At 40.8% G+C, this 14,256-nt stretch overlaps 1 protein-coding gene across 1 annotated transcript in view; it reads left to right on the forward strand.

Annotated features, from left to right (window-relative positions):
• Positions 1-443: 443 nt before the first annotated feature.
• The window catches only part of mertka (c-mer proto-oncogene tyrosine kinase a), a 37,606-nt gene continuing 23,793 nt past the window's right edge, over positions 444-14,256 (forward strand). Inside the window, exons 1-5 of the mRNA XM_020461069.2 lie at positions 444-772; positions 4,770-4,953; positions 5,226-5,429; positions 5,686-5,786; positions 6,013-6,186. Coding sequence (XP_020316658.1) covers positions 688-772; positions 4,770-4,953; positions 5,226-5,429; positions 5,686-5,786; positions 6,013-6,186 — 748 coding nt within the window. The 5' untranslated portion in view covers positions 444-687. The remainder of the gene's footprint in view (positions 773-4,769; positions 4,954-5,225; positions 5,430-5,685; positions 5,787-6,012; positions 6,187-14,256) is intronic.

The following is a 14,256-nucleotide window of genomic DNA, read 5'->3' on the forward strand; positions in this document are numbered from 1 at the left end:
CTGCCCCTTTTGGATGAATAAACTGTTGTTAATTCGATGTTGTCTGCATCTGGGTCTTACCTTGAAACGTGGTAGTTATGGTGTTTTTTCATTCCAACTGACATTCACAGCAACAGTACGTTAATTTATGCATAAATGCATATGTATATAACACAGTCCCCCTCCAAAACTACACATATTTGGTTGGTAGAGACCCTATTGAAGATTTTCCATCCCACTTTAGCTGGGCCAGGTAGAAATGTTTTCTCTGTACAGACAAATTCTGAACATAACATCGCATTTTTTTCATTATTGGTTTAAAAAAATATAAATGTTATTTGTTTCCATACATTTCTTTTTGGCGTAATAAAAGTGGCCATTGATTAAAATTCTATATCTTTTTAATGAGTTATCTACAATGCTTAGCTTTTTTATAATCCCGGCTTTTATTTTGAAGGTTTTGATTTACCATACCATGTGGCGTCATCGTTTGTGCTGCTATAGTGAAGCACTTATATGGACGAAAACAGCTTGGATTCTAGAGCAAAATAAATGTCTGTGTTATTCAATGATGTTGAGAAATGAGAATGATAACTATTTGTGGTAACGTGTCAGATCGTACGACTTCTAGAAAATAGTTTCATTTTTATTGGAGAGGAGGTGGTAGCGGATAAAATCCTATTGTCTGCGCATTGCACATTCTTTACTATGGCGAAAAAGTCAACTACGATACATCTATGGACTATTTTACTTTCTACCAGTGTTGGCATAATTTGGGGAAATCTGGCCAGTGGTAAGTTACAATGTAACACTTTTTGCGGTTTGGAGGACTTTGAACAACTCTTTCTGTCAAAAGTTAATTATGTCTTTGAGGAAAATCAACTGCTTTTTTTTCAAGCAATTCATTATCGATGTTTCATTGTTTTTCATTTTGAAACTTGAGTTTAATATTTGTTCGATTGTAAATTAATTCCATATAGTGATTTCTTGTGAGAATGTATTTATTTGTTAAAAAATTTGAAACATACATTTACACGTATCCTTAGTGGGGGTTACAAAGAGTCTATAAATGTGGCTAATTTTAAAAGTACTTGTTTATTACCTTAAGATAAGCCCCCAGTACTCAATTGTTTATGTTTTTGTTTTCATTGGACAAAAGTAAAGTTGTTATCATCAAATACCTTGAACACTTCAAATAGGCCTATATAAATCCAATGCTATATGCATGTGGAAATCCCATGGGATCCATTTGTTTATGTTTTTGTAGGGGCCCCTGAACACTCTCTTATGGTATTACATTATCCTACAGAGTGTAACTTTAATCCCAACCTACAGTATATGCTTATCGGGCTTTTATAAAGCCAAATCCAGGTGGTACTGATTAAAAATAGCCTGGAAGGATTCTAAGTTTGACCAGTTACTTGGAATGCACAAACCTGTCGGGCAGCCCCACACTCCAATGTGCCGTTTTTGTTTCAATGCAGTGTAGTGTTTTGATGTATTGTTAAGGATTTCGCTGATCAGTGATGTCTGCTTGACTCTTTTAGGGACCTATGGTAAGGACAAACGTTCAGTTCTGAATAGATTAATCCCTCTTTTATTCTCCTCCTCTCATGTTGAAAACCAGCAGGCTCCAGACCTCGTAGGGTAAGAGTTGAGTACCCCTGAGTTATATCCTGTATACGAGAGTTTTGGTGCAGGTACAGCCAACTAGCGCTAGCTAACGTTAACCACCTAGCAAAAACATTTATTTGTTTATTTTATTTTTACAAATCGATTCTTGCAGTCACAGTATCGATATAAAAACTACACAAATAATATTGCGATGCTCTACTGTATCGATGTTCACCCGCTTCTCTAGGTTTGTGTAAGGTATGTAGCCTACGACACCGTGTGAAGAGAAGTGAGAGAACAGGTTTGGCCTTTGGACTCTGGCATCACTAACAAAGTGGATCATTGCTTCCAGGGAGGCAAAACAGTTTGCTTCCTCTGATAACAGATTATTTTAACTCTGAACTGCTGGTATTCCCCCCTTCCTCTCTGTCCCAGTGAAAGCTGGTGTCAAATGTATGAGCTTACGTTTATTTCACTATTGAAACCATATTTTCACATGTATACATTTAGAGAACCATATTTTCACATGTATACATTTAGAGTTCACATGTGAGGAAATTGCAGTTTCACATGTTAAAAACATTGACATGTGAAAATTTCAGTTCACATGTAGAATTGCAAGTTCATTAGCAGTTTCATAAGCAGTTTCGAAATCTGGGGTTGAAATAATGTTCTTCTCCTCACATGTGAAAAGATGTTTCCACAGGTGGAATTAGGACAGTGGTGGAAAAAGTAACCAATTGTCATACTTGAGTAAAAGTAAAGATACCTTAATAGAAAATGACTCAAGTAAAATACTACTTGAGTAAAAGTATAAAAGTATTTGGTTTTAAATATACTTAAGTATCAAAAGTAAAAGTATACATCATTTCTAATTCCTTATATAAAGTAAAACAGACAGCACCATTTTCTTGTTTTTTAGCCAGGGGAACACTCCAACACTCAGACATCATTTACAGATAGCCAGGGGAACACTCCAACACTCAGACATCATTTACAGATAGCCAGGGGAACACTCCAACACTCAGACATCATTTACAAACAAAGCATGTGTGTTTAGTGAGTCCGCTAGATCAGAGGCAGTAGGGATGAACAGGGATGTTCTCTTGATAAGTCTGTGAATTTGACAATTTTCTTGTCCTGCTACGTATTCCAAATGTAACGAGTACTTTTGGTTGTCAGGGAAAATATATGGAGTAAAAAGTACATTATTTTCTTTAGGAATGTAGTGAAGTAAAAGTTGTCAAAAATATAAATAGTAAAGTAATGTAAAGATACCCCAAAAAACGACTTAAGTAATATATTAAAGTATTTTTACTTAAGTACTTTACACCACTGAATTAGGGTGACCACATCTAAAAAGCCCAAATGCGGGACAAGGGAACCATTTTGTGTGACATTCACGGAACAGTGGACAGAATCGTTTTTTGGGTGGGCAGGTTAATGGATGACCTTCAAATGGCGACATAGTTCTGCTGTATGAAGGTCACTTCCTGTTAAAGGGGCAATCCTCAGTTGTAACATTCCATTTTGGACTTGTAAATTAATGATATGTACCCATTGATTTTTTAAAGTATATAATGTATAATGTAAATGCCTCATGAGTATATCCCATCAGAAGCCAAAATATAAGCTTGTTTTACTCCAATGTTTGTAAATAAAATAAATGTAAACAGTTCACTGTATAGCCTAAAAGCATGTTTAAAACTATCATTTTGATATTATGGATGGTCAGTCCTTGCATCCATAGCGTGGAGTGGTTGAGAGTGGTTGCATTTCTCTAGCCCCATCCCTCAGCTTTTTACTGAAACTGTGGTGGGGAGTACACTTTGTTCATGTTTCAATTAAGGATTGCAGCTTTAAACACCTTTAAAGAGTAATAGTGATATTATATGGAGAAATCCTCTAGTGAGGGAGTTACTTTTGTGCCAATAATAACAAGTAAAACATCTAAAGTCGAGAACCTAGCATTGCAAACAAAACATAAACCCAAAAGTATGGATAGCCAAACAAAACATAAACCCAAAAGTATGGATAGCCAAACAAAATATTGCATGGAAATCATTTCAAAATGCGAGAACAAATTCATTGTAAATAGATGCAAAAAAATTGTTTTCAGTGATTTTTCTTTCATGATAATGCGATTAAATAAAACACCTCCCTCTTTCCTGCAATTTTCTCTATCTTTGGTTATGTTACCCTGGCCGTTGCTGCCTTTTTTTCCCAGTTCCATGTTTTGGCACATTCATTCTAGCGACATAGCTACTGCTGGTTTGCCTCAGAAGCTAAGCAGGGTTGGTCTTGGTTGGTCCCTGGATGGGAAACCAGATGTAGCTGGAAGTGGTGAAAATTAACATGTAAAAAAAAAGTCACATGAGCAAAAACTAATTCGCCAGGAAAAGTACATCTTCACACGTGTCTGAAAACCACGTCTCTGACTTGTGTGAAAATCTCAACTAACAAACATATATATATTTTTTTTTTCAAGTCATTTTATTCATGTGTTTTTTTGTGGTTGTGAGGGCTAGCCTGGTCCTTTATCTGTGCTGGTTGTTGAACTGTGACCATCAGAGTTTGCAAGACAGCAACAACATATCTGGGACCAGGCTAAGTGGCAGTAGCCTGTCTTGATATTTTATAAGGATATTGCCATACACATATTTGCTTCGTCCCATATCTATTTTTTACTGTTTAGGCAAGACTGTACCAACAGATCTGGAATCAGGCTATATGAATATGACTTTGCTGAGAATGACTGAAATACTCCAGATATTTGGTAGATTCCTCTGCTTACATTGTATGGTTCCTCCCTTAGCACAGGGAGAGGGAGAAACAAATGCAGAGTGGTATTGAATATCAAATGAGCTGTTCCACCCCCTCCTATACAATCTCAATACCGTTTGTTTCCATTGAGTTAGGCTAATCGTGGTGGCTTGAATCATTTGAGTAGTTCTAACTCTGAGGGAAAATACTAAATGTAGGGAAGTGAAATGTTAGTTTCAATTGCAGATTATTCTCCAATCCCCCTGTGGCGTTATTTTATGTTTTTTTGTTGTTGTGAGAAATACAGTATATAAAGTTATTGACTATTGATCTAAGGTAGGAGAAATGACAGAGATGGTCTATAATATTGTATCAGGCTTTGGAAATGACCGTCCCTTCCTGCTCACATACAGCTGAGCATCATGGGAGTCCCTATGTTTACCGTGTCTCTGGAGGACGTGGCCGTGGCGGGGTCTCCCCCCACATGCCAGGACGTCAGGGTCGGTCCTCCCAGCCCACTGTATCCCCCGAGACCCTCGTCATACCAGCCCATGCCCCGAGGGTCCACCTCAGCCAGGACGACATCAGGAAGCTGAGGTTACTATCTATTAATCACTTGTTTGTATTGTTGTTGTTGTAACTTTTGTCTTGTCTTTTTTTATTATCATTAGGTAGATGTTATTTGTTTTACCATTCTGAACCCCTTTGGGAATAAGTATTTGTATTAATCAATACGTGAGCTATCCTCTGAGGTTTAAATCACATCTTACTGATGTGATTTCATTTGCAACCGTAAAATTCAACAACATTTAACTCAACTCAACTTCCATTTCATTCAACTCAATTCTATTCTATTTGATTCCATCCAGGTTCAAGTCTACGGTGGGTTCGGTGCACCTATCCGAGGGCCACGAGGCAAAGTTCAACTGCTCCATCGACATCCCTGACGCCAACCTGGACCTCACCGTGCTGTGGTGGAAGAACAACATGGAGCTGGCTGAAAACCTGCAGGTGGTCATCAACGAACTACAGACTGTCACACACGGGGTCATGACCCTGCTGTCCACCGTCAGGTAACTGAGATGGGAGGACTTGGGTGTGAGCGGGAGACATTCATGGCAGACACAGCATGTGAGGAAAAGAGCATTTGGATACTTAGATCCTTGCAATTTTTTGCAATTAAAATGCCAAGCTTCCGGTCAGAGTCGACCTTCGTCAGAGCATAGAAACACAAACACAAAGTGACACAGAGAGTGCAATCAGTATTATATATCAGGTGGTTCTGAAATGTCTGGATTGCTAAATTTCTCCACTACTTGTGTGTTTCAGCATAACTCATGTCCAGAGAGCTGACTCTGGGGACTACCGCTGTAGACTGAGAGTCAGTGACATAGAGATAGAGTCCCAGCCTATCCTTATCCAGGTCGAAGGTAAGTCCCAACATCATACGAGTGCTTCAAATGGATGACAAGGGTTTCCATGACTGGTTCTTATATACTGTGTCTTTTAGGTGACCAGTTTGAGCAAGACGAGGCGTAGAATCACTGATCTTGATCATAATAAGTAGTTATTTGCAATGTAAGGTGATTCTGCACAGCCTGACTGCAATGTAGTCGATCTCAAACATGTACTCTGTTTGTCTGTGTGTGTTTTTAGGTCTACCAACATTCACCAGACAGCCTGATGACAGGAACGTAACTCGTAACAGCCCCTTTAACCTCTCGTGTGAAGCGGTGGGTCCCCCGAATCCTATCAGGATCCACTGGCTACGCAACGGAGTGCGTGTGATAGGGTACATTACCTCCTCCCCCAGCAACTACACTGTACCAGGTGAGAGAGACACATACATGCACGCACACACACACGCGAGCACATGCACAGGCTCATGCACAGATGAGCACACGCACGTGCGTATACATGCACGCACATATGCACACACACACACACATATGCACATACACACACATATGCACCTACACACATGCACATACCCACAAACATGCACATACACACACATATGCACATACAATCTCTTGCTTTCATATGAAGTATTGAACTGGCTGCCAATACTATCTCAGTACCTCTTTCTGGGTTTCACAAAGAGTCTGGAGGTGTATTGGATTGTTCTATTGCTCCATCATCTTAGATTGGATCCCAAATGGCACCCTATTCCCTATCAAGTGCACTACCTTTGACCAGAGCCTCTGGGCTAAAGTGGTGCACTACATAGGTAATATGGTGCCATTTTGGAGATACCCTTAGCCTCTCTCCTAAGGCCTAGAAAACCTCTTTAAAAAAAAGTGGAATTCCACACCGGGCTTTGCCCATTTTGCTAAACTTTGAATTCAGGTCATTTGCTAATACACAGACGTATATTGAATAGGGATCTTAGAGGCTCACCTGAATCTCTCCTTTATAACACCACAAATGTACTGTAGGTCATGTTGTATTTTGCAATGTTGAGTTGGGTTTTCTGGCATACAAAATCTCCTAGGTCCTAAAGAAAATGTGTGCATAGGTCTCTTAAGGGAAAGGTTTTGTTATGTGTGCATATTATTACGATAAAATTAAAATCCCCTTATCTGAATTAAATTACCTTTTATTTCATTAAAATGAATTGTTTCATGTAAGAGAGAGAGAGCGACCGGAATGGTGAGAGAGAGGGAGAGATAGAGATACCGGGATAAAGAGATAGAGACCGAGCGAGATAGAGTGATAAAGAGAAAGTAAGACTGAGATAGAGAGAGGAAGTAAGACCAAAAGAGAGTATGAGGACCAAGAAGAACTTGTGTCGTGGTTTATGGAAGGAATACGGTTTCCTCATATCGCTGAATGTCCAGGCAGTCTTTTGGTTAGTTATTCATAAGCGATGGTAAAGGACATTCGTGTCAGTGTTTGTGTGTTTATCAGTGTAAAATGTGCAGAGCTGTGTCCTACTCAGCTGTAGCAGAGATGTGTTGGAGGTCTGAATACTGTGATGTCAGTCTGTCTATCTACAGTCTCAGCATCTGTCTCTCCCTTTCTCTCTTTCCCTCCATCCATTTCTCTCTCCCGCTTTTCTCCATTTTCCTCTCTCTTTTTGTCTATCACTGTGTGTCTCTTACAGTCTCTGTCTCGTCTCTCTCTCTCTCTGCCCTATCCCACTTTCTCTTTTTCTGTCCTGCTACCACAGAGAAATGTATCACCATGTTCACTGTAACTGTGGTCCCCCTGGGTTACAGTGCTGAATAGCTTTTTTAAATATATTTTTTAAATTGTACCTTTATTTAACCAGGTAGGCTAGTTGAGAACAAGTTCTCATTTGCAACTGCGACCTGGCCAAGATAAAGCATAGCAGTATGAACAGACAACAACACAGAGTTACACATGGAGTAAACAATAAACAAGTCAATAACATAGTAGGAAAAAAAAGAATCTATATACATTGTGTGCAAAAGGCATGAGGAGGTAGGCAATAAATAGGCCATAGGAGTGAATAATTACAATTTAGCAGATTAACACTGGAGTGATAAATGATCAGATGGTCATGTACAGGTAGAGATACTGGTGTGCAAAAGAGCAGAAAAGTAAATAAATAAAAACAGTATGGGGATGAGGTAGGTAAATTGGGTGGGCTATATACCGATGGACTATGGTACAGCTGCAGCAATCGGTTAGCTGCTCAGATAGCAGATGTTTAAAGTTGGTGAGGGAGATAAAAGTCTCCAACTTCAGAGATTTTTGCAATTCGTTCCACTCATGCTTTAACAATCTGTCTGTCTGTCTGTCTGTCTGTCTGTCTGTCTGTCTGTCTGTCTGTCTGTCTGTCTGTCTGTCTGTCTGTCTGTCTGTCTGTCTGTCTGTCTGTCTGTCTGTCTGTCTGTCTGTCTGTCTGTCTGTCTGTCTGTCTGTCTGTCTGTCTGTCTGTCTGTCTGTCTGTCTGTCTGTCTGTCTGTCTGTCTGTAGAATTACTGGGTGTCATTTTCTATTAAGGTATCTTTACTTTTACTCAAGTATGAGTACTTTGTATGGGTACTTATGGGTACTTTTCCCTCCACTGGTCAAGACTGAGTAGGGCTACAACATTTTGGCCTGGAGATTTGTTAAATGGGTTATAATTTGAATCCTGGACTGACAGAGTGGGGACTGCACCTTTGAAACGCTCCAAAACACCTAAAGGGGCCTTAATGATGAATTAGTAATAAATACAGTGCCTTGCGAAAGTATTCGGCCCCCTTGAACTTTGCGACCTTTTGCCACATTTCAGGCTTCAAACATAAAGATATAAAACTGTATTTTTTTGTGAAGAATCAACAACAAGTGGGACACAATCATGAAGTGGAACGACATTTATTGGATATTTCAAACTTTTTTAACAAATCAAAAACTGAAAAATTGGGCGTGCAAAATTATTCAGCCCCCTTAAGTTAATACTTTGTAGCGCCACCTTTTGCTGCGATTACAGCTGTAAGTCGCTTGGGGTATGTCTCTATCAGTTTTGCACATCGAGAGACCGATTTTTTTCCCCATTCCTCCTTGCAAAACAGCTCGAACTCAGTGAGGTTGGATGGAGAGCATTTGTGAACAGCAGTTTTCAGTTCTTTCCACAGATTCTCAATTGGATTCAGGTCTGGACTTTGACTTGGCCATTCTAACACCTGGATATGTTTATTTTTGAACCATTCCATTGTAGATTTTGCTTTATGTTTTGGATCATTGTCTTGTTGGAAGAAAAATCTCCATCCCAGTCTCAGGTCTTTTGCAGACTCCATCAGGTTTTCTTCCAGCATGGTCCTGTATTTGGCTCCATCCATCTTCCCATCAATTTTAACAATCTTCCCTGTCCCTGCTGAAGAAAAGCAGGCCCAAACCATGATGCTGCCACCACCATGTTTGACAGTGGGGATGGTGTGTTCAGGGTGATGAGCTGTGTTGCTTTTACGCCATACATAACGTTTTGCATTGTTGCCAAAAAGTTACATTTTGGTTTCATCTGACCAGAGCACCTTCTTCCACATGTTTGGTGTGTCTCCCAGGTGGCTTGTGGCAAACTTTAAACAACACTTTTTATGGATATCTTTAAGAAATGGCTTTCTTCTTGCCACTCTTCCATAAAGGCCAGATTTGTGCAATATACGACTGATTGTTGTCCTATGGACAGAGTCTCCCACCTCAGCTGTAGATCTCTGCAGTTCATCCAGAGTGATCATGGGCCTCTTGGCTGCATCTCTGATCAGTCTTTTCCTTGTATGAGCTGAAAGTTTAGAGGGACGGCCAGGTCTTGGTAGATTTGCAGTGGTCTGATACTCCTTCCATTTCAATATTATCGCTTGCACAGTGCTCCTTGGGATGTTTAAAGCTTGGGAAATCTTTTTGTATCCAAATCCGGCTTTAAACTTCTTCACAACAGTATCTCGGACCTGCCTGGTGTGTTCCTTGTTCTTCATGATGCTCTCTGCGCTTTTAACGGACCTCTGAGACTATCACAGTGCAGGTGCATTTATACGGAGACTTGATTACACACAGGTGGATTGTATTTATCATCATTGGTCATTTAGGTCAACATTGGATCATTCAGAGATCCTCACTGAACTTCTGGAGAGAGTTTGCTGCACTGAAAGTAAAGGGGCTGAATAATTTTGCACGCCCAATTTTTCAGTTTTTGATTTGTTAAAAAAGTTTGAAATATCCAATAAATGTCATTACACTTCATGATTGTGTCCCACTTGTTGTTGATTCTTCACAAAAAAATACAGTTTTATATCTTTATGTTTGAAGCCTGAAATGTGGTAAAAGGTCGCAAAGTTCAAGGGGGCCGAATACTTTCGCAAGGCACTGTATCTTGAAGCTGAGCAGTGTTGTGAGCATAAAACTTGAAGTTACCTGCCTCCATTAGGTTCTCCCACAGACAGATACCTGTCTTCAATGTGAAAACATAAAATTGGCTCTATTGGCTCAATTTACAGCAGTTCATTTACTTTGTGACCTGGGGCCAAGCATTCCTTATTTTTTATTTATTTTTTATTTTGGAGGGAAGATCAGCTTTAATATTGCATATAGATTGTGGGTTCTATCAAATTGTTACAAATTGTTACATTGTTTCCAATCCCCCATATTTAATTATATTTTATCCTTACATATATTTTACATTGAATTTATGAATCTAGGGCCTCCCGAGTGGCAGGGATGTTCTTGTCCCATTGTGCTCTAGCGACTCCAGTGGCGGGTTGGGTGCAGTGCACGCTGACACGGTTGTCAGGTGTACAGTGTTTTCTCCGACACATTGGTGCGGCTGGCTTCAAAGGTTAAGCGGGCATTGTGTCAAGAAGCAGTGCGGCTCGGCTGTGTTATGTTTCAGAGGACGCACGGCTCTCAACCTTCGCCACTCCCGAGTCCGTATGGGAGTTGCAGCGATGGGACAAGACTGTAACTAGCAATTGGATACCATGAAAAAGGGGTTAAAATAATTCATGAATCTTTTGAGCTCTGTGGTTTGATTTGGGTCCGGTAATGTTCAGTTGAAATATATATATATAATTTTCCCCTTGGTAGTGTTATCAAAAAGCACTGCAATGATTTTCACTGCTACGCACACGATACACAACTTTACATTTATGTCACCAGTTGTCCAGACACAGTGGTGAGTTGTAGAGCCTTTAGTTGTCCAGACACAGTGGTGAGTTGTAGAGCCTTTAGTTGTCCAGACACAGTGGTGCGTTGTAGAGCCTTTAGTAGTCCAGACACAGTGGTGAGTTGTAGAGCATTTAGTAGTCCAGACACAGTGGTGAGTTGTAGGTCCTTTAGTAGTCCAGACACAGTGGTGAGTTGTAGAGCCTGTAGTTGTCCAAACACAGTGGTGAGTTGTAGAGCCTGTAGTTGTCCAGACACAGTGGTGAGTTGTAGGGCCTTTAGTAGTCCAGACACAGTGGTGAGTTGTAGAGCCTGTAGTTGTCCAAACACAGTGGTGAGTTGTAGAGCCTTTAGTAGTCCAGACACAGTGGTGAGTTGTAGAGCCTTTAGTAGTCCAGACACAGTGGTGAGTTGTAGAGCCTTCAGTAGTCCAGACACAGTGGTGAGTTGTAGAGCCTTCAGTAGTCCAGACACAGTGGTGAGTTGTAGAGCCTTCAGTAGTCCAGACACAGTGGTGAGTTGTAGAGCCTGGCTGGGAGGTGAAGGGTGGAGGGTTAGAGGCCAAAGTTGTGTTTTTTCCAGCATGTGCTGTGGCTGTGTGTGTGTGTGTGTGTGTGTGTGTGTGTGTGTGTGTGTGTGTGTGTGTGTGTGTGTGTGTGTGTGTGTGTGTGTGTGTGTGTGTGTGTGTGTGTGTGTGTGTGTGTGTGTGTGTGTGTGTGTGTGTGTGTGTGATGGGGGTCGTAGGGAAGATGGACAGATCGGGGGATGGCTCCCTGGACAAAGGCCTCATTCACGGGATGGCCCACCACCCCCACTCTGCTTTACAGGGAGGGACTGGAAAGGGGAGCTGGCTGGGGACTGCCTGGCTGGCAGGGTTTACTTACATCCATGTCTCTGGATGTTACGGGTAGCCTTTCCTCCCACTAACACTGAGCAGTTTCCTTCCCTTTTCTGACTCGATTCTGATTGAGCCTGTTCAGCTTTTGTTACTGGGGTGGTAGCCTACTGTTGTTACATGTAGCCTTTGCTCCCTCAAATTCTGACAATTTTCCTTTCTGTATATTAAAGTCCAGTTAGCCACTGTTCTCTCCCAGAAAAATACATGTTACATAATGATTTACAAACCTAGTCCCCAGAGGCACAGTACAGGGTCAGACCATGACCACATTACATGCCCACAATCTCCTCAGAGCACAAAGGGAACAAATGTGTTACAGTGTATTCAAAGATTTTAGATTCTACTTTAGTTGAAAATGGAAAAAGACATTGGGGCAGAGGTGTGTGTCCCCAAGTGTACTCCTTTTGACTACAGCCCAATTGAACCTGGTCAAAAGTAGTGCACTGCACTATATAGAGAATATAATGCCATTTGGGACGCATACTGGGTTATATGAGGTAGTTCCGCAACCAGGTCAGTTCAGCAGTGAAAGTCTGGTAGAATGGAACCATAGAAATAGAATGGAACCTTGCTAAACCTGATAATTACACACTGTTTGTTGGACTTGGAACCGCAATGCAATACTTCCAGGGCTAGTTACAGAGAGATCATACATTTGGCTCGCTGGTTATAGCGAGATCATACATCTAGGCTTGATTGAGGTTGCCTGACCTAATCGAACCAATAGAATAGTCGCAAAAGTGCAAATCCCTGCCCATTTGGCACTCTAGGCAGACTAAAGCAAATGCTAAAAGTATTTGAGAGATTTTAAATAGTATTTCAACCCAGTTTCAGCTCACTCCACCCACTCACTCTCTCATTTACTGTAATCCACTAAACCAGTTTCAATGTTGTTAGCCTTTTAGTTGGAATGGTCACTTGCAAGTCTCAAGAGATTCCGTTTTGGGCTGCAAGAGTTGTCTAGGAAGAGCAAGTGTCTGACCTTTGCTTTGTGTGTTGTCTTTTTATTTAGACTCTGTAGTACTCATTGAATGATCTGTGAGTTGGAAGGCCCTCTGAAAGACGCTGTTAATATGGCACCCGATTCCCTTTATTGTGAATGACTTTTGACCAGGGACATAGAACTCTGGTCAACTTTAATGCACTATATAGAAAGGGAAGCTGGACGCAGTCGTTGGCTGTTATTTACTAGATTTGGCTCTTTTCGCTGTTGCCTGAAATAGACAAACCTTGGTTTGCCAAAAAAGGCTTTCCTGCTCTATAAAACCAGTATCATAAACTGAGTAACTCTCTCTCTCTCTCTCTTACTTTCTCTCTCTCGCTTTCACTCTATCTTTCACTCTCGCGCTCTCTCTTTCTTTCTCTCTTTCTTTCTCTTTCGCTCTCTCTCTCTTTCACTCTCTCGCTCTCCCTCTTTTTACTCTCTGTCTTTAACTCTCTCTCTACCTCTCTCTCCCTCTCCCTCTCTGTGACCATTCACTGGCTTCTCTACAGCCTATCTCAGTTTGTAATGGGAGGTTAGTTTATTTGTCTGTTTGAAGAACTTCAACCCTGCTGGAAGTATTTAGTAACTCTGAGTGAAAATGAGAGAGATCATGAGACTTTGAGAGATGTCAAAACTTTGATCATAGTTTTACCAAAGCGTAAGGTTTTAGTTTATAAAGGATTTGTAGGTATTTATATTAGAGGTCGACCGATTAATCGGAATGGCAGATTAATTAGGGCCGATTTCAAGTTTTCTTAACAATCGTAAATCGGTATTTTTGGGCGCCGATTTCTGATTATAAAAAATAAAATAAAAATGTATTTAACTAGGTAGCCTGCCTGTTACGCGAATGCAGTAGAAGCCAAGATAAATTGCTAGTGTAACGGATGTGAAACAGCTAACTAGTTAGCAGTGGTGTGCGCTAAATAGCTTTTTCAATCGGTGACGTCACTTGCTCTGAGACCTTGAAGTAGTGGTTCCCCTTGCTCTGCAAGGGCCGCGGCTTTTGTGGAGCGATGGGTAACGATGCTTCGTGGGTGCAATGTAACAAGAATATTTAGACTTAGGGATGCCACCCATTAGATACGGAACCGTTCGGTATTTTATTTCACTTAAACAATAAATGTTTTGTTTTCGAAATGATAGTTTCCGGATTCGATCATATTAATGTCCAAAGGCTCGTATTTCTGTGTGTTATTATGTTATAATTAAGTCTGATTTGATAGAGCAGTCTGACTGAGCAGCAGCAGGCCCGTAATCATTCATTCAAACAGCACTTTCGGGCATTTTGCCAGCAGCTCTTCGCAAGCACAGCGCTGTTTATGACTTCAAGCCTATCAGCCTAATGGCTAGCCAGTTAGCTGGGTGTGTGCTAATACTGTTTCAAACGTCACTCGCTTTTAGATTT

This window comes from Oncorhynchus kisutch, linkage group LG25 (genome assembly GCF_002021735.2).
Source record: "Oncorhynchus kisutch isolate 150728-3 linkage group LG25, Okis_V2, whole genome shotgun sequence".
Lineage (NCBI taxonomy): Eukaryota > Metazoa > Chordata > Actinopteri > Salmoniformes > Salmonidae > Oncorhynchus > Oncorhynchus kisutch.